This window comes from Balaenoptera musculus, chromosome 1 (assembly GCF_009873245.2).
Source record: "Balaenoptera musculus isolate JJ_BM4_2016_0621 chromosome 1, mBalMus1.pri.v3, whole genome shotgun sequence".
NCBI lineage: Eukaryota > Metazoa > Chordata > Mammalia > Artiodactyla > Balaenopteridae > Balaenoptera > Balaenoptera musculus.
Genome location: NC_045785.1, coordinates 20,739,237 through 20,761,680, shown reverse-complemented (window position 1 = coordinate 20,761,680; position 22,444 = coordinate 20,739,237). Strand labels below are relative to the sequence as shown.

Genomic DNA, 22,444 nt, shown 5'->3' with positions numbered 1-22,444 from the left:
TGACTCCCTGCTTCCCTCCTGTACCAGTCCAAGACAAACCGGTCAAAGGGCGCACCCTTGGGCGTGCGGGATGTGAACTCAGTGTCAAAGTAGAAGGTGTCATCGGGTTGTGCCACAGCCGGCTTGAAGGGTGGCTTGATCTCGCGCCGGTACAGCTTCTGCAAGGCGGGGCGGGCACACTGGTCACCTCGGCACCTCCACAGCCTGCCAGTGGCCCCGTGCAGGAGTCAATGGCCTGGACGGAGCACAGGCTATGCAGACAGGGCATAACCACTTGCCCTTGGGAGGCCAGCCCATGCCTCCAAGGCCATGGTGTCACCTCTGCTTCTTATGGGATGCCCTAGGCAGTAGAAGCCCCCTCCGACCACAGGTGAATCCCTGACTGGGGCTCTGGGGTGGACAGACACACTCACATTCCAGTCAATGGTGGAGTAGAAGACATGCCGCTTGATTTCCTCTGCCCCATCAGGGCCGGAGCCTGAAAAAGCCCAGATAAGAGGTCTGCCCTGGGATGCTCCAACCCGCAGGCACCCGCCCTGTCCTCCGAGCAGCCTCGCCTCACTGTGGTCTGGGACCAGTGGCTGGCCTCACGCTGCCCCAAATCCATCCAGCCATCACCCTGAGGCCTACTGCCCACTCAGCATTTTCCACTGTCTGGAGCCCCTCTATGAACAAGCTCCAATGTACTGACAGGAGAAGGAAAGCCCAGAGAAGAGAGGCCAGGCAACTTGCCCAAGGCCAAAGTCAGGACAGGCCGAACCTGTTCCAAGATCTGCAGGGGGCCCCCACCTCCCTCCCAACTCAGGCCTCATCTCTGCTGCTTTTATCCCATTGCCCTTGTCAGCCACCAGACAGGCTCTCACTCCATTCAAGCCCAGGGACCTGGACGGGACCTTACAAAGCTGGTCATGATCCAGGTGAACCCAGGAGCCAAGGAGCCAACACACACTGAGCAGCTGCTCCAGGCACATTCGCGTGACTTCATTTAATCAACAGAGCTTGAGATCACTGTCCTCCATGGAGACGAGGACCTAGGGCTCTGGGGGGAGAAGTCAACTGCCTTGGGTCACTTCGCTCACAAATGGTACTCACTCGATCAACAAATATTTGTGGGGGGACCACTGTGTACCAAGCAGTGGGGTCCCGTCATGGGGCTGGGACTGGGACCTGAGCCTCTGGCGCCTGAGCTTGTGCTCCTCCCGTGCGGGGCCTCTGTCCTCATCCCCAGGGGGAGCAGAGATGACTCAGTTCCTGCCTTCTCCCTACACACAGGTCACCCCACTGCCCCAAACGCCACACATGGAGCCAGAAAGCAGGGTGGCCGGGGGCATTGTCTCCCCACACAAAGGACAACGGCCTCTTTCAGCCCCAGATGTGGCCCCGTGGCCTAGGCCGCAGCTGTACCCCGCTCCCCTCCCCTGAGCTGGGGCTGCTTACCGAGTCGGTTGGCAGGATTCCGCTTGAACAGGGACCGCAGGAGGCTCTGGGCTTCTGTGCTCAGAAACTGCGGCATGCCTAGCTTTGCCCTGAAATGGCCCCCGGGTCTCATCAGGGCAGAGCCCCACCCCAGAGGTCCCGTATCACCTCCCACCTCTGTCCACGTCTAGTTTCCAGCTCAGTCCAGACAAGCCATCCTCAAACTCCCCTCCCAAAGATTCAGGGATTCCCCTCCCACAGGCCCCTATGGGTGAAAAGGGAGCCCTAGGAAGCACAATGCTCAGCCCAGAGGAGTGTCTCACTAATGGGGAATCTGAGGCAGGTGCAGGGTGTTACTCTGGCCCCCAAACTGGGGCCAGGCGTGGAGGAGACCCTGAGGTGTCAGAGAGGGGCTGGAGCTTACTTCAGAATCAGTGTCATGGTCTCCTTCCGGTCCTTTCCCTGGAAGGGCAGGGAGCCCGTCAGCATCTCAAACTGCAGAGAACAAGGGTCTGTTCAGGCTCTGGTCCCATCTCCCATGCCCCCCCCCACCTCCTCCCACCCCGGCCACTCAGCTCCATGCCTAGGAGGTCCACCTGGATTAAGAACTGTGTCTGTCCCTCCCCGCTCTGTCAATCAGACCACGAGGAACAGTACTAGGGGTCCAAAGCTGGGGAGAGGCCCAGCACAGGGCTGGGGGCACCCCAGGTGGGGCTGAGCCTGGAATCCTTCCAAGGAAGGAAACTGCAGCTGGGTGGAGGGTGAGGCCAGCTTAGCTGTGAGAGGACAAGAGGAGAGCCTTAGAGACCATCATCCACCCCCTTACACAGATGGGGAAACTGAGGCCCAGGGCCTGGGCTGGATGCTTTATCCCTGCCTGGGCACTCACCATCAACACCCCATAGGACCACCAGTCTGCACTGTGGGTGTGGCCCTGGCGGTTGACGACCTCGGGGGCCATGTACTCCACCGTCCCACAGAAGGAATAGGCCTTCTTCTCGTGGTCAATGGCCTCCTTGCTCAAGCCGAAGTCTGTGGCAAGGAGGGCAAGAAGACACATCTTCAGGACCCCCTGCCTTCCTCGCTGCCACTCCCTGCACACCCATCCCTCTCGCCCAGAGGCCTGAGGGCATCACCCCCCATCACACTCGGGAGGAAGCTGAGGCTCAGGGAGGTTAGGTGACCTGCCCAAGGTTACACAGTGGGGAGCTGGGATTCAAACCCAGGGCCTTCCAGGTCTGGGGCCTGGGCTTTTGACCGCTTCCAAGTGCCTGGCATAGCCTCTCAGAGAAAGCGGATCCCCTGGCACTCAGCCCAGGCCCATCAAGAGCCCATCCTGCCCTCCCCTGAAACCGGAGGGGTCAGGTGCCCTCCACTCACCAGTGAGTTTGATGTGGCCTTCCTCATCCAGAAGGATGCTGCAATGGAGAGATGGGAGTCAGGGCCCCTCAGCTGTGGGCCCTCAGTGGGTTCAGGGGACACCACGGGGCCTGTGGGGGTCGGGTCCAGCCCAGAGAAGGGATCCACCCAGGGCCGCTCATCTGATGAATGGGCAGGTGGAGCGGGTGTTGGTGGTGCCCTGTAGGTGGGTTGCTTACCTTCTTGCTAATTCTTGAAACAACTGTGTGAGGTAGGTACTTTCATGGCCCCATTTTAACAATGGGGAAGCTAAGGCTCAGGGAGGTTAAATAACTCCCCCGGTTACAGAGCTAGTAGGTGGTAGAGACAAGATTTGAATTCGGGTCTGCCTGACTCTAAAGCCACATCTCATTCTACCTCAGCACCTGCCCCTGGCTCCCAAGTTACCACTTGAGGATATTCAGATGTTAAGGAAAATTCTAGAGAGGGCCATATCAAGGAATGACCTTCAATGGTGGCATCTCAGATGTCACACTGGATTAGCAAAAAAAGTAGGCAACACCCAGGCACAGAGGTACCTGGCCCTTGGTAATGGCAGTACTAGAGATCAGGCAGCCCCTCGGGTGAGCCTGCTGCCTCCACCACTCTGCTCCACCCACCCGTCCATGGGGCAGCCCGTCAGGCTGGCTCTGTCCCCCAGCGGGCTGGCTCTGTCCTAGAAGAGGCCCCAGGGCCTGCCTCTGAACACCCTAGGGAGGCCGGGCGCGGCTGGGCCTTCACTCACTTCTCAGGCTTCAGGTCTCTGTAAATGATGCCCAGGCTGTGCAGGTGGTCCAGGCCCAAAGCCAGCTCGGCCAGGTAAAATTTCACATCCTCCTCCGTGAACATAACCTGCAAGAGGCGGGAGAGGGCTGCAGCTGGGATCGCTTCTCGCTCAGGAGCTGGGGCACTGGGCAGTCAGCAGCTTCCCAGTCCTCCTTAGAGATTCCAGTGCCATACACCCTGCTCTGTATGAAGGGGTCTGAAGAATAAAATGACTAGCATCCAAGTCACTCATGGTAGCATTGAAATGCAAACAGCGAAAGGCTGGAAACAACCCAAGGGTCAAGCAGTAGACTAGGATAAACTCTCTCCCCCACATAACGGAGTGCTATGCAGCCATAAACTAGAACAAGGATTCCTCCACGTTCTGATATGGATCCAGCTCCAAGATACACTGCTGTGAAAAAAGCAAGATACAGAACAGCATATACAGAACAGTACTTTGTATGTAAGAAAGTAGGGGTCAGGATTCAGAACACACGATGAATTGGTTTGTATTTCCAAAGAAACGTGGGAAGCTTAGATAAAAACCAATAAAATGTTTATCTGTTGGGAGGGGTGGTAGAGGGGGCTGGAGTGGGAGGAAGACTTCTCAATGAATATTTTTCTTTTCAATCATGTATTATCTATTTAAACGTTAAAATAACATTTTAAAAATTTAAAAAGTTTGGTTCTCTTCTAAAGTTTAAGTTGTATTAATGGTCTCATTTTTATATTTGGCTCAAATTCTTTTTTTTTTAAATAAATAAATTTATTTATTTATTTATTTTTGGCTGCGTTGGGTTTTTGTTGCTGCATGCGGGCTTTCTCTAGCTGTGGCGAGCGGGGGCTACTCTTCGTTGCATTGCATGGGCTTATTGCAGTGGCTTCTCTTGTTGCAGAGCACAGGCTCTAGGCACACGGGCTTCAATAGTTGTGGCATGTGGGCTCAGTAGTTGTAGCTCGCGGGCTCTACAGCACAGGTTCAGTAGTTGTGGCGCCCGGGCTTAGATGCTCCACGGCATGTGGGATCTTCCCGGACCGGGGCTCGAACCCGTGTCCCCTGCATTGGCAGGCGGATTCTTAACCACTGCGCCACCAGGGAAGTCCTCAATTTCTTTTATGTGAGTTCAAAATCCTTTTGGTTAACTGGACATAATGTTAAAGCATCTAGCTTTCTAGGTGGATTTGGGCTTCTCTGCATCCCTCATAGCCCTGCCCAGAGAAGCCCTGAAAGAATGGAGGTGAAGAGGGGAGAGCCACCCTTAGCTTCCTGGAATCAGGGCAGCATCAGATCCAGAGCCTGATTCTCCTCAGACCATCTTGGGGGAAACTCTCAGAGGCTTTGCCAGGGAATGGCCTCTGTCCCAGGGTGGGTCAGGGACGGCTGGGTAGGTCTGAGGAGTCCCAGGTTGAGGTCTCACTGTCATGCCAGCTCCATCCTGGTGCCCTGGCAGTGGGGTGTCAGCTCACCTCTTTAGAGAGCCGTGTGAAGAGGTCCCCGCCACGCAGGAAGTCCAGAATAAGGTAGAGCTTGCCCTCGGTCTGGAAGGCTGGGGAGAGGGGAAAAGGCCATGGTGGAACCAGCTGGGCCCTGGGCCCTGCCCCTCTGATCCCAGCTCCCTTAGCCTGCTGGGTGGCAGACAGGGCAACATACAGGGAAGGCAACAGCCCACCAGCAAGGGCAAAGGCTGGCAGGTAGGGTAGAAGCTCAGGTAGGGTCTGTGGTCTCACCGTAGTGCAGCTTCACCACAAACGGGTGGTTTACATCAGCCAGGATGTCTCTCTCCATCTTGGTCCGAACGCGGTCACGCACTGGTCAGAGGAAGAAGGCGGTTACCAAGGGTCTGGCCACCCAACACAGCTACCTCCAGCCCTGGCTAAGAAGGACCCTCTTTTCTACTTGTTCCTCACGTCTCTCGACAGGGCCCAGAGCTGGCCCTTGGTGCCCTGCCCATCTCTCTAGCCCTGTCTCTTGCCATGCTCCAAGGAGGCCATTCAATCCAGCCAGTTTAAGCAACCTGTTCCTTGTGTGCCCTTAGCCTCTGCCCCCGTGGCTCCCCCTGGGATGCCTTCATCAGCCCCCTCTCCATCTGGCATAAAAATCCCCAATTCTAGTCCAGGGCAGATTCTCTGGGCCTGAAATTCAGACTCATGGGTCTCAGCAGGCATCCCACAAACACTTTTCTTTTTTTTTTAAAGAGTAAAAGTCCTGGGACTTCCCTTCCCTGGCGTTCCAGTGGTTAAGAATCCGCCTGCCAATGCAGGGGACACGGGTTCAAGCCCTGGTCCAGGAAGATCCCACATGCCACGGAGCAACTAAGCCCGTGCGCCACAACTACTGAGCCTGTGCTCTAGAGCCCTCAAGCCACAACTACTGAGTCCACGTGCCACAACTACTGAAGCCCACGTGCCTAGAGCCCGTGCTCTGCAACAAGAGAAGCCATTGCAATGAGAAGCCCACGCACCACAACGAAGAGCAGCCCCTGTTCGCCGCAACTAGAGGAAGCCCGCACGAGCAACAAAGACCCAACACAGCGAAAAATAAATAAATTAAATAAATAAATTAAAAAAAAAAAGGCCACTCCCATGTGAGCCCACACCCTGTGAGGCTACAACCCACGCTCTCCTGGGCTCCCTGGTCACAGCACCAACTGCACCGCGCTGCAGAGTCTGCTCAGCCTCTCCTGCCCCAGCCTGGGAGCCCTTCGCAGCATTTTTCTCCTCCCACCATCCCTCCTGGGGAAGGACTCCCATCCCTACCAGGCTGGCCTTGGGGTACCACAGCTGCATCACCCCACAGACAGCCCTTTGTGGCTCCATGACCCCAAGGCCAATACCTCCTGTTCTCCGCCGCCCCCCACCCCAGCCGGGGCCCGCTTCCCCTGGTCAGTGGCCACACTGGTTTCCAGGCTGGTCAAAGAGACACTACCCAGCCCAAAGCCCACTCCCAACCACACTCACGCCCTCTGCAAGTCCAGGGGTTCTAGACCTGGGCTCAGCTCCCTTCTCTGAGCCCATCCATCTCTGCGGCCTTGCCTTGACCCACCCTCTCCTACCCACCCAGCTGCCTCCTTTCTCGGGTTCCCTCCTCTCCTCTCACGCCCTTCTCCACCCCGAGACGTCTCCCTCTGACTCTCCTAGCATTGTGAAGCAACTCTGCTGACAGAACAAGGCCCCCCGCAAACACAGTGCACTCACCCCCTGCCTCCTTCCACTCACCTTCAGCTACAGTCAGCACCTGGCTTAAGGGGAGCGGGAAGGGGTGGGGTTAATCCCCAGAAGTCTGTTCTTCTGAATGGACCCTGTCTTTGCCATCAGGTGAGGTGGGGGATAAGGAGCGGCTGAGAATAGGCCTGTTTCTCTACCTTCAGACCAGGTACTCCTGGTGACAGAGCTATCTCCTCCATCAGACCCAAGGCCCTTGAGAGCTGGGCTGTCTCCTTCAATGTGTGCCCAGCCTGGGCTCCGCATGGGGGAAGTACCCCCCACTCACCTTTCAGTGTCGCCTTCTTTAGTACCTTCATGGCATACAGGTGCCCACTGTCAGGCCGGGTGACCTTCCGCACCAGGAAGACCTGAGAAGGCAGCGGGGGGGAAAGCAGGGGAGGAGCTGGGCGGGGGGCCGAACACATCAGCTCCCATGCTCCAGGTCCCAGGCTGACCTCCAACTTCCCTAAGCACCAAGTTGACCTTGTGTCCCCACTGGGTAGCACGGTGACCTCTCTCCTCCTCCCCTTAGACCCATCAACCCTTGCCCTCTGATCTTTTGAGCTCCAAGGTGACCCTCCCACTTGCCCTCTAACATGACCAGTGTTGCCCTTCCAGCTGTGGGCTCAGGACTCACTTTGCCAAAGGATCCCTGGCCCAGAACCTTGAGGAGCTCAAAATGGGATGGGTCGGCCTTCTCAGAACCAGCCTTGACATGGTGCGTGATGGAGATCTCCTTGAGGACGTCCTCATCCTGATGGAGGAACAGAGCTGGTGAGCACAGTGGGCCCCATTCAGGTCAGCATAGGGCATGTCCCCCCATCCAAGTCTACTCCCACCGGATCTCAGCAGACAGCGTCCTGCAGGCCCAACCAGCCAGCTACCCTGACAGGGCCTCCCAGTTCATCAATAGCAAAAGCCGGGGAGGGTCAAACTACCAAGGTGCCAGGTCAGGTGAGCTCCTATTCCTCCTGCTGCTCCAGGCTGCTCAGGCCCAGAGGGATGCCCAGGCTCGGCCAGGTGGAGGCAAGCCCAGGCTCGGCCAGGTGGAGGCAAGCCCAGGCTCTGGCTGAGGCCCACGAATCTGCCCCAGGTCCTCCCTGTGAGGCTCCCCTCCCCCTGCTGCAAAGGTTTTGGTTTTGCCACAATAGGAAGTAGGGTTTGTTCTCATACTGGGAAGGCACAACTGGGCTTTCGTTCCTGGTCAAGATGGAAGATGGGCTCTCTCTGGCTAGAAGGACAGGGCTGAGATACACAAGAACCCAAGAGTCACCTAAGACTCCCCCACCAACCGGGTAAGTGCCAGTCTGGGGTGGGTAGGAGCTAAGGCCAGAGACTCTATGCTCCACCCTCTGAAACTTCCTTCATACAAGTCTACTAGAAACCCCTTGCCATGTCCCAGTTGTTCTAGGACCCCTCTGCTCTCCCTCCAATCTGTCGATATGGCCCTGGAGCCCTGAAGTGCCTCCTCACTTCCCCAGGAAGCAAGTCTGGGCAGGGTCCAGTCACCCAGTAGGGACAGGCGTGGGCAAGGAGAGCCCAGAGCCAGCTGAGGCTAAACTGGCTTCCAAGGCACCTGCTCCAAGGGCCACAGTCAGGCCAGGCCCAGGCATCTGGGCACACTCACCGAGGCCTGCCTGGGGCCAGGGCCAGGGCCAGGGGCAGGAAGAGAAGTCTGGCTGATCCTGGGCCGCTGCTTCCTGGGCAGCCAGGGGAGCAGGGCCCAGAGCCGCAGACGGGGCAGCTTGGGATCCTGCTCCATCCGCCCGGGCCGGGCCGAGGCACCATGGCAGGAGCAGGCAGCGTCCGGGGCTGCTGCGGAGGTGGCCAGGCCCAAGGCGGATGTGCAGGGTGAAGGCGGGGGCTGGGCCCAGCCCAGGACTGCCAATCACTCAGGGCCTGTGGTTTCCCAGCTCCCTTACCACGCTCCCTTCCTCTCTCTTCCCCCTCCCCATTGCCTGAGGGCTGCCCTCTGGCCCTCCTCCCCATCCTCCCTGTGGGCCTTCAAAGGGAAAGCCCCACGCCAACCCAGCTACTGAGGAGTAGATAGGTACCCAACAGGGAGAGACAGGCAACTAACATGTAGAGGCAGATAAAGAGGGACACCCAACAGGCAGAGGCAGGCATCCTACAGGTGAAGACAGATGGGTACCTAGGAGTACCTAGGAGTAGACAGGTACCCAACAGGCAGAGGCAGGCATCCTACAGGTGAAGACAGATGAAGGCGGGCATCCAACAGATGGGTAGGAGAGTCCACATGCCCAACAGGCAGGGATGGATAGGGGCATGTGCCCAACAGGCAGAGGTAGGAAGAACATGCATCCAACAGGCAGAGACAGATGGGGACATGTACCCAACAAGCGGAGGCAGGAAGGGGCTCATACCTAATAGGCAGAAGTGGACAGAGACTCACACCTAACACGCAGAGGCAGATGGGGACACATATCCAACAGGCAAAGGTAGATGGGGACATGTACCCAACAGGCAGAGACAGATGGGGATCCAACAGGCAGAGGCAGATGGGGACATGTACTCAACAGGCAGAGACAGAAGGGGACACGACCCAACAGGCGCCCAGCACGTGACATGTACCCAACAGGTGAAGACAGACACTCATGAGGTGGAGACAGAGACAGGAGCTCAACAACAGAGGCAGGTGGGCAGCAGCCAGCATCGGTGAGGCCCAAAGAGACTGACAGATACCCCGGGCAGACACACAGGCAGGAGAGACACACAGACATCCCGAGAGTCAGACCCTGGGCTTAAGGGAAGACCTCCAGGTTCTTGCTGGTGTGCCTGGGGGCAGGAAAGCGGTGAGGGGACATCACCTGCAAACTCGCAGCGCTTGGGAGAGCAGTCTGGTATTTGTGGCAGACTCATCTCTGAGGAATTCCATTTCTTTGGAGTTTCCTTCCCATGCTATGGCCTGAGAGGCCCAGGATCAAGACACTGGAGACCGAGATGGATGTCTCCTGAGTGCAAACTGATGGCTTTGATCCAAATATCCCAAAGCTGTCATCCTCCACTTCAGGAACAAGAAACTGAGGCCCACAGGACAGTGACTCACCCAGGCTCAAAGTGAACAGGTGGCAGAGCCAGCTCAAACCCAAGTCCTTCCCCTGGTTACTGCCTGGCCTGGGGTCAGCAGACCTCAAGTACCAGGAAAGCGTGGGCAGGTAAGTCAGTCAGAGCCACGTCCTGCCTTTCCAATCCTGCCCGCTCCCTTAGTACCAGGACAGTCTGGGGACTTCCCATTCTAGATGTTGACCCTCAGAGACACAGCCCCATCTTCAGGGGACCCTGAACAGCCACAGAAGCTGCAGTCACAAAAAGCTGCAGGCTAATCAGGCCCCTGAGTGTAACCCAGTGGGTGGGACAGGCAGAAAGCCCAGCTCAGAGAGGGGCTGGGGAGGGCCAAGACCACAGAGCAACCTCTACCCACCCCGTCCTGAGGTCTGAATCTCCACCTGTCTGTCTGCCTCTGACTGAGAACACTCCCTGGGGACACAGGCAGTCACCCGGAAACCCCAGGGGACACAGCCACCCCCAAACCCATTCCTTGCCCAGAGTCATGACAGACCCCGCTGGAGGCAGGCCAACCCTCTGCTCACCTTTCTGGGACAGGGGAGTGAGTCTCTCTCAACTCTGGGGAAATCTGCTGGGGTCTGCATGGTGGGGCCCAAGCCGGCGGCCACAGGGCCCAGTTACTCCCCTTACTTCTGCTTTTTCAGCTTTCCTGGCCCAGAAGGCAGGGTCCCTGACCCCCTCCTTCTCACTTCCCCCTCTGCAGGGAGGAGGGACAGAAGATGGCTTAGGCTCCCCTGCTAAGGAGGGGACAGTGCAGACCCCAAACCCAGGGCTCCAGGGTGGGCCCAGAGAGACACCCCTCATCTCCTCTGATCCTAAGGAAAGGAGACTAGAACACAGACAGAAGTTACAAGGAGATGAGGCAGTGACACAGTGGGTACCCCACACCTGCCAACATCCCCTGGAGAGAATGGGGGGCAGAAGTCACCAAGGCCACCATCTCTGACCGTCCCGGTCCAGAGCATGGGCACTCCTTCCCCCGTAGTGACCTTCCCATGGCTGGGCCCACCCAAAATGGCAGCCCACAGAGCAGGCACCACCCTGCCCTAAGAAGCCTGCCAGCCCAGGGCCCTGGGACGGGCAAGGGGGCAGAAGGCCCTAGCATGGACCTCACAGAGGCCTGAGAGGAGGAGCAGGTAGCCATGGGGCAGGGGTTGACCAGGCCCAGCCCTTTGCCACATGGCCTCACCACATCACTCACACCATTACACCCACAGAAACTGACACACACAAATGCACACAGTCCGATGATCGGAAACCATTTCCACAGACATCCCCTATGTGGAAACGCTCCCACGTACACCGAACTTCCCCTTCCAGTCCCTACAGGGCCTCCAATAACTGTCTGATGACGGCCTGCTGGGTGTTGTGAAAGATGCTTCCTTAGACTGAGGCCTCTCACTGTACTCCAGCTTCTTCTGGAGCGTCTGGGGTCTGGAGGCTGGGGCAGTCCTGAGAGCCCCAAAGCTCTCTGGGCCAGTGCTGGCTGGGCCCCCCCAACCCTTGCATCCCTCAGAAGCAAAGGAAGACTCTCCATGGCTAGCAGGGTACAGGAAGGGACAACAGGAAGGAAACTATCTCGGAACTGCCTTCACTGAAGGGAATGTGCAGGGCCTGTGAGGCCGCTGGTGGCAGGAGTAGGGAGGACAGCACCAGACCCCACCCCCTGGTCCCTGCCCCATTCCCCCTATAGATACTTCCTCTTATTTACTTCCTCCCACAAGGCAGCTGGAGAGAAGCCCAGATCCCCCCCACCTGATCCCTGGCCCGTAGGGTCCCCACACTGGGCCTCCCTCCAGCAGCTGCACCCCAAGCCCACCTGCTGATCTCTGGCCCTAACGGACACCAACAGCCCCTCCCCCAGCTGGCATCATCTGCAGGGCCTCCCAGGACTGCCCCCTCTGGTGGGACAGATGTCCCCAGACGCCTCTCCCAGCATGCCTCTGGGCAGGTGAGGAGGGATCTACATTTCCCAGGCATCCTTGATAGGGGAGCTGGCTTTGGGCCCGAGGCCAGGACTGGCATGGAATGACAATGAGAATTGTGCCTATTAATTGAACATTTATTGCATGAAGTCATTCTTTCCCTCAACTTTTGCTGGTGTGGATTCTGCCAGGCCCTGTGTCCTAGCTCCAAGGGAAGTACTGTCATCCCATTTCAGAGAGGAGAAAACTAGACTCAGATAGAAAGTGACTTGCCCAAGGCCACATGGCCAGAAAGGGGGAGAGCTCAGGGCAAAATCAACCTGTTTACTTCCAAAGCCCACACTCTAAGCATTTCATTATCACCTTCCTTGCAAGGCCTGCCAGCCTGCCTCCCCTCTGGAAACCACTCACAGCTACTGGCCCGCTGCTCTGTCCTCAGACCAGGAACAGACACTAGGAGGCGCACATGTTAAGGCAGACTCTGGCCTTGTCCTCAGGCAGCTCCCCAAAATAAATACACAATAACAAAACACAACTATCCTGGGACAGAGTGCAGTCAAGGTGCTGTAGGTGCCCAGAGGCTCTAACTATCTGCCTGGGGTGAGGTCCAGGAAGACAGGGCAGTCCAGCTGGACCCTGAAGATGAACAGGAGTTGGCCAGGCAGAAAGGAGGAAAAATTTAGACACTCCGTGTAGGAAGAGACCAGCGTGGAAAAGAGGCTTGAGGCCAGGAGTACAGCGTGGGAAGTTAAGAACCATCTACTCACTAGCTGAGTATTCCCAGGCAAACCTCTTTCCCTGTCTGAGCCTCAGTTTCTTCTTCTATAAAATAGAGGTCAAAACTAGATTGTTCCACCCTCAAAAGGTTGTTTCTAGAAGCAAAATGGGCCACAGAAACAAAGGGACGTGGTAAACAGAACTCCCTGGATTACACGGGCACTCTTACTGCCGCAGGGTCTCCTCTGGGAAGGCTGAAGGGACAGAACCCAGCAGGTCTCAGGTGCTGGGAGGGTGGGCTAGGCTGCCCTGGCCAGTCCCAGGGAAGTTCCCCCCAACACCTGAAGCTCCCAAGGCTCCCCGAAGTCCACAGTCACATCCTGCCTGAGCTCCAGCCAGGGGGAGCGTGAGGGATCCGGGAGGGATCAGGGTTTCATAAACAGGAAGAGAGGAGGGGAGGGGGGAGACGCTCAGCTCTCAAAATAGACCTGCAGGAGCTTCAAAGGGGTCCAGCTCCGGAGATAGCCGGGGAGGGGGCCTGGGGCACCCAGTCCACCCCCAGGAAGGGAGGGAGGGTGAATGGAGCCCCAGCATGCCTGAGGGCACCAGGTGCACTCCAGGAGCTCTCACCCTAGACTGCAGTCCTCACTATGGCTGCTAAAACCCCAATCTCCCCTTCTGCCTGAAATGGATAAAATAAACAAGCATTAAACACCAATATTATGCCTCACACCCTGTTGGATTCTTCACTTTATACACATCACATTCCCTCCTCTGGGTGGCCCTGAGGGGTGGACTCTATTCTTTTACAGAAAAGACATCTGAGCCTCAGAGGGGCAAATCACTTGCCCAAGGTAACACAGCAAACAAGAAAGAGGGGCAGGATTCTGAACTCAGAGCGCCTGCCTCCGAAGTCCCTCTCCAAGTCAGGCCTCTCCTCCACCTGGAAGGCCCACTTCTCTCTCCAGCTGCCCAAATCCTGCCTTTTGAGGCCCAGCCAAATGCCAGCTCTGCAGGGAAGGTGACCTGGTGCCCCACGGCCCACCCCAACTCTTCCTCTTCTGCCACACAGAGCAGTGACTGTCCTTCTGGTCCACGCTCAGCCCTGAGTTCAGATGCCACTGGCTGGGTTCCCCGGGATGCGCTCATCTCATCATGCCCCCAAGAGACATGTAGGAAGGTGGTATATTTCACTGCCCACTATGAGGCCTGGCGCAGAATGGAGGTCTTAGGTGCCCACAGCCTGTTCTTCCCCATCACAGCGGCCTCCACACAGCTTTCCTGTTACTACCATTCCCCCAACACTGGGAACTCCCTGAGGGTGGGTGTTGAATTCATTTTGGGGTCCCCAGTGCTACAGCAGGGTGCACTGAAAGTCTGATGTTGCAAAAAATAAACCAGCCTGCTGCCAGCTTGTTCCACTGAACAAAGGGATGAGGTCCTGACCACAGGCTGAGCGCTCCCTGGTGTGTTGAGCCCAGAAGTGGGCACTGGGGATGCTAGGAGGTTCTGGAGCAATGGAGAAGGTGAATGAGCAGGTGCTGAGGAATGATGGAACTTGGGGTCACGGGGACCCAATGCTCCTCCTCTTCAGCACTCAGTGTGTTTCCTGGGCTGGGAGGAGTGTGGGTTCTCTGGTCAAGCAAGACCTGACCCTATCGCCCACCAGCTATTTGACCTTGGGCCTCAATTTTCTCATCTGTAAAATGGGGAGAGTTAACCTCCAGGGGTGTTATGAGAACCAAATGCAAAGCTCCTGTTATGGTGCTTTCTCTCCCTTAACATGGCATTCGAGGTTCTCCCTGACCCATCATGTCCAGCCACGTCTCCCTTCCCACCCCAGGATCTGCTCTAGAGCAAGAAGGAGTCACAGGCTTGGGATCAAATGTAGGTTGCCCGCCTGGGTAAGTTCCTGCCCTTTCCCAACCAGCCTCTCTAGCACTGAGGTGAGAAGCTGCACTCACCACCAGCTCCCTCAAAGCTGCAAGCACCTCTGCAACTCCCAGAACCATAGCCCCAAGATCTGAACATCCTGGGTCTTCACTGGAGACCTACAGCCCCTTCATTCTGTTACTAGGCAACCAGGGGCAGCTCCTTTGTGGGAAGAGATTCTCCAGACATGGGGCTGAGATAAGCCAAGGGGCCCAGTCCACACCACTTGGCCTCCTTTTGGTGGTCCAAGGTTGCCATAGTACCAAAAAAAGGAGGGGGTGGGAGCCTACTTCCGTCAGCCTGCCCTACCCCGGGTAGCTCAGCTCCCTTATCTTAGGAGGCTGAGTCAAGGCAAACATCAGGACCAGCTCTGGGTCTATCTCAAAGGTCGAGCTCATGGTCTGGTGCCCAGGCAGACCCAGGCCAGGAGGGTGTGGCCACTAACAGGCAGTGGAGCTGAGCAATACAGCAGGGCGTTCACGCTGCTGGTGCTGAGGTCACTGTGTGGCAGGCAGTTGCTACCTCATTTGTCCTTCATGTCACTCCTGAGAAGTAGGTTACTATTATTCCCAACTTACAGCTGAGGAAACTTTTGAGAAGCTTCTGGTCAAATGGTGATGGTGGAGCCAGGGCTCGAACTCAGGTTGGCTCTACTGCCAGAATCCACACTTTGTCCTGCCTGGCGGCTTCCAAAGCCCCTCCACAACCAGCAGCTCTGTGACCTCACAGCTCCTCGAGAATTGGAGGAGCTCAACATGGAGATGAGAAAGCCCAGGCCCAGAGGAAACAAACAACCCACCTAAGGTCACACAACTGTCACCCAGACCTGGCACTTGTGTCAACACACAAAACCAGTAACAGGAGCTGAGGGGCTGAAGGGAGGAACCCAGGGGAAGCAGAGAGAGCAGAGAAGAGGGAGCCAGCCTGGGGCTGGGAGGTGGGATCCCTGAGAAATGGCCTGTGTGCCACATGCCAGGCACTGGGCCCTGGTTAGATTTGAGGCCACCAGGTTCCCTCCAGCACCAGGTGCCCAGATGATTCCAGGCCCACATCAGGCCCAGCAGACCTGAGCCTCTCTCAGCACCCCTTCACCCTCTCAATACAGTCGGCCAAGCTGCCATGAGTAAATAAACTGAGGAAGTGTCCTGGTCTGGGTGATGGGTAACCAGAGTTCTAGCCTGGATTCTGACCCTGCCTGGGCCACAGTCCCCTCACCTGAGAAATAGGAAGGTTGGAGCAAGTAATCCTGACACACAGCGTTGCCTCGAGGATTAGGTGGGACCAGAGAAGGAAGGAAGGCTGAGCTGGGCCAAAGGGCCTCACACCCGGGGGGGAAGAGGGCAGGCCTCCCTCCTCTTCCACTCCATGCAAATGGTCCCCCCACCCCTGACAGTCCCTAGCTCTGGTGCTAGCCCTGGTCCTTACCATGGACGGCTGAAGTCCAGCTTCTTCCCCTGAGGCTTGTCCATTCTGGAAAAGAGAAGGGAGATGAGGGAACACTGTCAAACTTACTAGAGTGGCACAAAGCAAAGATAGACCCCATGGGGCACCCCCGCCCTTGGCTGCTCCCAGTAGCTAGGGGGCCATGGAGGTGAGGGCGGGAGTTCTGGCTGTGTCCTCTCTACCTCCACTCTCACAGGGAGGGCACAGGCATCAAGGCTCCTGCAACAGTCTCTCACAACTCAGACAGACCATTTCCCGGCATCTCTCCCTCAGGCTCTCTGCCTGGCAAATACCTCATCTTTGAAGGCTCAGCTCAAATGTCACCTTCTCCCAGTGAGAAGGAAAGGACTCCCAGCTCTGCCACAGACAAATTGTGCATGCCAATTAACCAACTCAAGAGGCCTCAGTTTCCTGATCTGTAGCAGGAGGGTATTTACATCACCTCCCAGGGTTGATGCAAGGGCTGAAGGAAACAAAGTCTGGAAGAGTGTCCAGCCCAGTGATGGTGGCTACCCTGGCCCTGCCTGCTCTGGGACCCCTCCCTGTCCTTGCAGAATCACTGCTGCTCCACTACGGTCCTGCGATCCTTCATTTTACCACTTATCACAACGCAGGGACTATTTACACACGGGCCTGCCCCTCCTAAAAGACGGGGAGCCCTGGGAGGGCAGAGATTAGGGCTTGGTGCTAACAGCTTTTCTCTTCCGAGCCCCTGCCACATGCCCGGCACTGGGCTCAGTGCCTCACACCTGTGGCACCATTAAACCCTCCTGACCTGGGAGGCAGGCCCTGGTCCCACTTGGCAAAGGAAGAAACTGAGGCGCAGATGGGCCTAGTGATGGCGCATAAGGTTACACCGCTGGTAAGTGGGGATTCAAAACTCGGTCTCTGACACCAGGAGGTGCTCAAAAGAGGACTGAGGAAAAGCAGCCCACTGCCCAGCTAGGGGAACTACCTGCAGAGAGGCAGGCACTGGAGCCCGCCCCTGGGCAGTCCTCCAGCCCCCAGACCTCACCCTCAGGTGGGTGCTACTCACCCTGGGGTACACCATCCCTTTCATGTGTGATATGAGGTGAGTAACCTACCCCATCTGGGCCTTGGGAAGCGGAAAGAAGCTGTCCCCACCCCTCCTGCACAGCGAGAGTGTGGAGAGGCCAGGAAGATCCAGGACTTTGGAGCCAGGGGCCGGGTCCACAGGGCAGCTGCGGCTTTGCTCGGCAGCAGCAGGCACAGCTGTGCTCTGCCCGTTACATAATCTCCCTGCCCCTGGAGCAGCCCTCCCCTTGTCGCTCCCAGGACATCCTGCCCCCTGAGCCCCTTTAATGCCCCTAATCCTCCCCAGGGGCCAGTGTTCTACAGGCCCCACCACGCACGCATGCACATACCTGTCATCTCTCAGAAGCCTGGGGAGAAGGACCAGGTCGACCAGGGCTGGGGGGAGGGGGAGGCACGATGCATTTTGTAGATGGAGTTCCACTTCACCCAGCATTCTAGACTCTTGACATAATTCCCCCAGATGGTAACAAAGGCCTATACACCAGCCTCCCCCATTCCAAATTCTCACCCTTCCTAAAACTCAACTGTAATCGTTACACTTGAGTGATCGACTCCCCTGGTCACTCACTCACTCCTTATTGAGAACCTTCTATGTGCCAGGCCCCAAACCCTTCCATGGCTTCCCACTGCCTGCAGGATAAAGTCCCAGCTCCTTGGCATGGCATTCAAAGCCGTCATCACCAACTGCCCAACATAGGTGATTAATGTGGGTTCTGGAACCTGACCTTGTGGGTTCAAATTCTGGCTTCTACCACCTGCATGACCCTGAGGTTACTTCATTTCTCAAGGCTTCAGTTTCCTCATCTGTGAAATGGGGATAAAAGTAATGTACCTCATTGGGTAGCTGTAAGAAGCAAGCAAAATAGTGTCTGTAAAATACATATACCTGGCATGTAACTGGCCCACAAACAATCCCCATTATTACTATCAGGCCCTATTATGGAGCTAAATTGAACAACCTGAGACCCTGAACAGACCAGCTTGTTTCACATCCCCACGCATTTGCACGGTGGCTCCTCCTACCAAGAAAACCTTTCCTGCCTGGTCACTTTGGCAAACCCCTGGTCTTCTTTCAGGACTCAGTTCTAATGTCATCTCCTCTGTCTACACAGTCTCAAGTCCTTTCCTCCCTCCTCTGGGCCTCACAGCACCGAGCAAACTGCAGATGAACTCAGGGAGGAGCCATGACTTGTCCAGCATCATCTCCTTGGCACCCAGATCAGGGTCCAGCATGTAGCCTGTCAAATGAAAGCTCAACCCAGCAAAGAGAGCAAGGAGGCCAGAGCAAGTTTTTTTTGTTTTTTGTTTTGCCACGCCATGCGGCATGCAGTATCTTAGTTCCCCGACCAGGGATCAAACCCATGCCCCCGGCAGTGGAAGTGTAGAGTCCTAACCACAAGACCGCCAGGGAATTCCCCAGAGAAAGTTCTATTACTCCCATATTTCAGACGAGGTTCAGAGAGTTGAGGGACTTACCTGTGGTCCCTAAGACATGGGGCCATGACCCAGAGTCATGTGGCTGCAAGCCTGAATCCCTGATGAGGGAGGGGAGGGGGTGGTGGGTGCACCCAGAGGTGTGCGCTTACAGAGCAGTATCTTGGAGGATTCAGGGGGCTCCACAGGCCCTATGTGGCTGCCTCCAGTCCAGGGGTCTCTGGCTTGGATGCCATCCTCATGGAACCCCATGTCTGTAAGAGCTGTTGCACAAGGTCTCTAGAGGGGAATGGGGAGCCCTGGAGAAAGGACTGGAAGTGCAAAGAGGACCACAGGTGAGCTTCCCCCCCTTAGAGCCAGGGTCCTGGGAAGCCAGGGCTCATTTGCCCCTCTGGCCTGACTGCTGCACAGATGGTGGAAAGAACACAGGTCTGCAGCCACAAAGACACAGCCACTAATGCTAGCTCTGCCAGCCTCTCACTCTGACCTCGTGTCTGTCACATTACTTCTCTGAGCCTCGGTTTCCTCATCTGTACTGTGAGGGCAGGCCCATCTTGTTCACAGCTGTACCCTGCTGCTTGGATTAGTACTTGTCACATGATAAGTGCTCAATAAATATTTGCTGAATGAATGAATGAATGAACGAAAGAGGACAATGATAGTGACCTTGCAGAATAGTGAATGAAAGACCTTGTCTAAAAAGTCTGGTACAGGAAAGGCCTTTTGGCCTCTTGGAGGATGGAGACCCACTCTCCTCCCTCTTCCTCAGAGAGCACTACTCATGGGGACAGCTGCGGAGGGCCTCCAGACCACTGTGCCCCTTCCCCAGAGGTCAGAGTTGGGTTTCACCAAGCATCCTTCCTTCCCACCCAACCAGATCTGTCTCGGGAAGAGGGGCCAGGGCAGCGTCTGGAGAGGCCGGGCAGCAGATGGACAAAGACAGCACGTGCCCCACAGGCAGGAAGCAGCCCCAGGAGTTGGGTTCAGAGCTCAGCACTGGCAGCCCTGCACGCTGCTGGAAGCTGGGGGCCAGGTGCCAGGGCCGGCTGGTACCACCAGCCCTCAGCAAAGGCTGGACAGGAGAGTCTGCCAACATCCGGAGCCTCTCTTGGAGTACCTTCCACCTGGGCCAGTTTGATCCCAGCTCTTCCCTGTCCTTAAGCCTCCCCCAACTAGGCTGGAGACAACAAGAGATCTGGGTTCCAATTCCGACTCTGACATTAACTCACAGGCCAGTTCTCCTCTCTGAGTTCAGCTGTTCCATATTAAAATGGGGGTAATAATCCCTACCTTGAGAAGTTGTTTTGAGAGTTGTTTTATTTTAATAAGGTAACAGCGGTGAAGTGGGGTGGGTGGCACATAATGAAGCTCTGTACACAGCGAGGCTGGGCCTGGGGTCAAGGTTACTGCTTTCAGCAAGGCCAGGGAAGGCCCAGGCAGAATCGTCAACCACACTTCTAATGGGTTTACTCCACCTGGGCCACACCCCAGCCTAGGCCCTGCCTCCCAGCAGCCCATTTTCGGCAGCGTCATGGGGAGGGCAGGGCAGTCCAGATCCCAGGCCTCTGCCAAATGCCCCCGCCAGCCCCTCTGCCTGCCTCCTTCCTGGCCAGGAGCCAGCGGCAGCGCCTGTACCTGCAGGTCAGGCTGCTGTATCACTTACATGTCACCTGGGCTAAGAACAGCGAGGCCCTGTTCTCCAGTGAAAACAACCCAACCCGTGCCCTGGCTGCCCCATGGCTCCTGTTACCCAAACAATAACACCCAGTCGCCTGGCACCTCCACGGAGTGGGGAGGAGGAAAATGGGCAGTGGTACTCGGGACTCTGTACCCTCTCAGGCCCAGAAAGCAGGGGCCAGAACCCAGCCCTGGCCATTGGAGAAACAGAGGCCCAGAGAGGCTAAAGACTGACTGAGGGTCACACAGTGTTTCCAAGGTGAAGCTCCTAAAGAAATCACAGCCCCCCTAATCCTAGGAAATAAGCCAGTCTCTTCCTCTCAGAGTTCAGCTGCAGCAGTACTAAAACTGAGTTGAGTTTCCTGTTTAAACCTGGCCCCTGCCCCAGGATTCCCCAAAGAGAAACAGGAAGTAGTGCCCTGGACTGGGAATTGAGCTCCTGGGTGTCTTTCTTCGCTACTAGTATAACCCATGGTAAGTCCTCAGATTAAATCTCTCCCTGGCCCCTCCCAGTCCGCCTTCCTCTAGGGAGGCCTAGGTCTCAAGGGTATGCCAAGGCAAAGGAATCCACCTCTGAGCACCTCCCCGACCCTCTGTGCCCCAGTCCTTGGGGGGTGGGCTGCGCTGGATAGGGGCTGCAGAGGGCAGTGTTCCTCACCTCAGAGGGTGAGTCAGCGAGAGAACTTCTGAACTGAGCAGGGCCCGTAAAAACCCCATGGCAGGGATCCCAGAGCAATTTACTCCAAATTGCGCCTTCAGGTTGGCTACCTAATCCTGCCATGCGCCCACCCTCCAATAGCCAGTGTCAGCCATGACCATCCCTTTAAAGGGGCAGCACACCCTGGGTTCTGGGGACCAGGGATCCTCACTCTGATCTCAACCTGTGGCCCTGAGAGGCAGGGCACTTGGTGGTTGCCCCAGTTAAGAGAGGGCAGAGGAGGGGATCTAAGCAGGGGCTCCGAGCCCAAGCCAGAAGAAAATCACCTTGGCTCCCAGGCTCACTGAGGTTTCCATACCCTCCCTGCATATCCCCACATCCCCTCTGGAAAGGCAATATCACCTACCTCCTTCCCAGAATGAAGCTGAGGGAAAAGTTTTTTTTCTCCATCTGCTGGCAGATGGGCTTGACCTTGACCCTGGGAGTCAAAGGGCACAGGAAGAGCTGGCCTTCTGCAAGCTTAGGGCCTAGCACCATAGAATCCTCAGAGGGCAGGAGGTGCTTCTGGGAGAGGCTAGGCAGGCAGAGGCCAAACTCTCCAGGGGTCCAGTCCTTCCTATGGGAGGGTGCAGGAACCAACGTCCTCCTCATCTCCAGGCATAATTTTCACAACGTCTAAGGGCTTTTCCCCATTCCCTTCTCCCCAGCCTGGAGCAGGTGACACAGGTGTCCTCTGACCCTAGGCTAGGGCAAAAAAAACCAAGAGTTTCAGCCCCAGACGGGCGGTGTCACCCCAAATTCCACAACTGCTAGGGTCAAGAGGGACAATCCTTCTAGGGTCAGAAGCCGAGAAGCGGGAGCTCTTGGGGTAGGGCGCTGGGAGACATCAAGGAGAAGTGGGGGGGTCCCATGATCCTTGTCTCTTGTAGAATCCGAGACATCTGACACCCCAGCCCTGGCCGTCTGCCCTAACGAAGGAAACTCCGACAGCTCCCGGTACAGGTCCTAGGTGTGTGGGGTGAGGCGGGGGTCAGATCTCAGCGCACCACGGGATCCCCTCTCCGGGCTAAGGGGTTTCTCGGCGCTGTGGCGGAATTGTCCCTCGCGCACACACACCCGGGGCAGAAGGGGGTGGAGCCGGAGAGGGGGCAAGAGATCGGAGGGCACTCGCGTCCTCGCGGGCGCCCGCAAGGCTACAGAGGCGCCGCGGGCCGCCCCGCCCCTGTGGGGACTCGGGCTCGCCGGCCGCCAGCGCCCGTCCCCCGCCCAGCTCACTCACCTCCGGGTCCAGCGGCACCAGCTCCATGAGCGGCCAGGGCTCCTTGAGCTGGGCGAGCGGCATCGCGCTGCCGCTGGGCGGCCCGCGCTCCACCGGCGGCCCGGGCCGCCTCGCCTCCCGGGTCCCGAGGTCCCCGGCTCCGCGCCCCCGCGCTCCCTCGTCCCCGCGCCCCCTAGCCCCCACGCCCCCGCCGAGACCCTCTCGCTCTGGCTGGGCCGTCCGCGCCGCCGCCGCCGCCGCCGCCGCCGCCGCGGCACTCGCACTTCGGCTCCCTCCGTCACCCGGCGCCGCCGCGCCCATTGGCTACCTGCGCGAAGGGCGGGGCCAACGAAGCCCCGCCCCGGCCCCCGCGGCGCGGCATTCCCAGCGCGGACCCCCCGCCCCCGCCGCGAAGAGAGTGCGGGCCCCGCCTTCACCGCGAGCTCTGGGCCCGCGCTCTGCTCAGCCCAG

At 57.3% G+C, this 22,444-nt stretch overlaps 1 protein-coding gene across 6 annotated transcripts in view; it reads right to left on the bottom strand.

Moving 5' to 3' along the window:
• Window positions 1-22,165, bottom strand: part of RPS6KA1 (ribosomal protein S6 kinase A1) — a 35,693-nt gene extending 13,528 nt beyond the window's left edge. The window contains exons 1-15 of one of the 6 annotated variants that reach the window (XM_036859743.1): window positions 21,995-22,130; window positions 17,672-17,750; window positions 17,276-17,321; window positions 15,873-15,917; window positions 7,424-7,540; window positions 7,073-7,154; window positions 5,311-5,391; window positions 5,050-5,129; window positions 3,560-3,666; window positions 2,797-2,834; window positions 2,306-2,448; window positions 1,841-1,911; window positions 1,438-1,526; window positions 414-478; window positions 56-158 (exon numbers count right to left, since the gene is read on the bottom strand). In XM_036859743.1, the coding sequence (XP_036715638.1) occupies window positions 56-158; window positions 414-478; window positions 1,438-1,526; window positions 1,841-1,911; window positions 2,306-2,448; window positions 2,797-2,834; window positions 3,560-3,666; window positions 5,050-5,129; window positions 5,311-5,391; window positions 7,073-7,154; window positions 7,424-7,540; window positions 15,873-15,875 (979 nt within the window). In that variant the 5' untranslated portion in view covers window positions 15,876-15,917; window positions 17,276-17,321; window positions 17,672-17,750; window positions 21,995-22,130. Of the gene's footprint in view, window positions 1-55; window positions 159-413; window positions 479-1,437; window positions 1,527-1,840; window positions 1,912-2,305; window positions 2,449-2,796; window positions 2,835-3,559; window positions 3,667-5,049; window positions 5,130-5,310; window positions 5,392-7,072; window positions 7,155-7,423; window positions 7,541-8,413; window positions 8,564-15,872; window positions 15,918-17,275; window positions 17,388-17,671; window positions 17,751-21,121; window positions 21,460-21,994 lie in introns of those variants that run through there. The other 5 variants (XM_036859733.1, XM_036859751.1, XM_036859759.1 and 2 more) reach the window with 5 other exon arrangements.
• Between the last annotated feature and the right edge of the window lie 279 nt (window positions 22,166-22,444).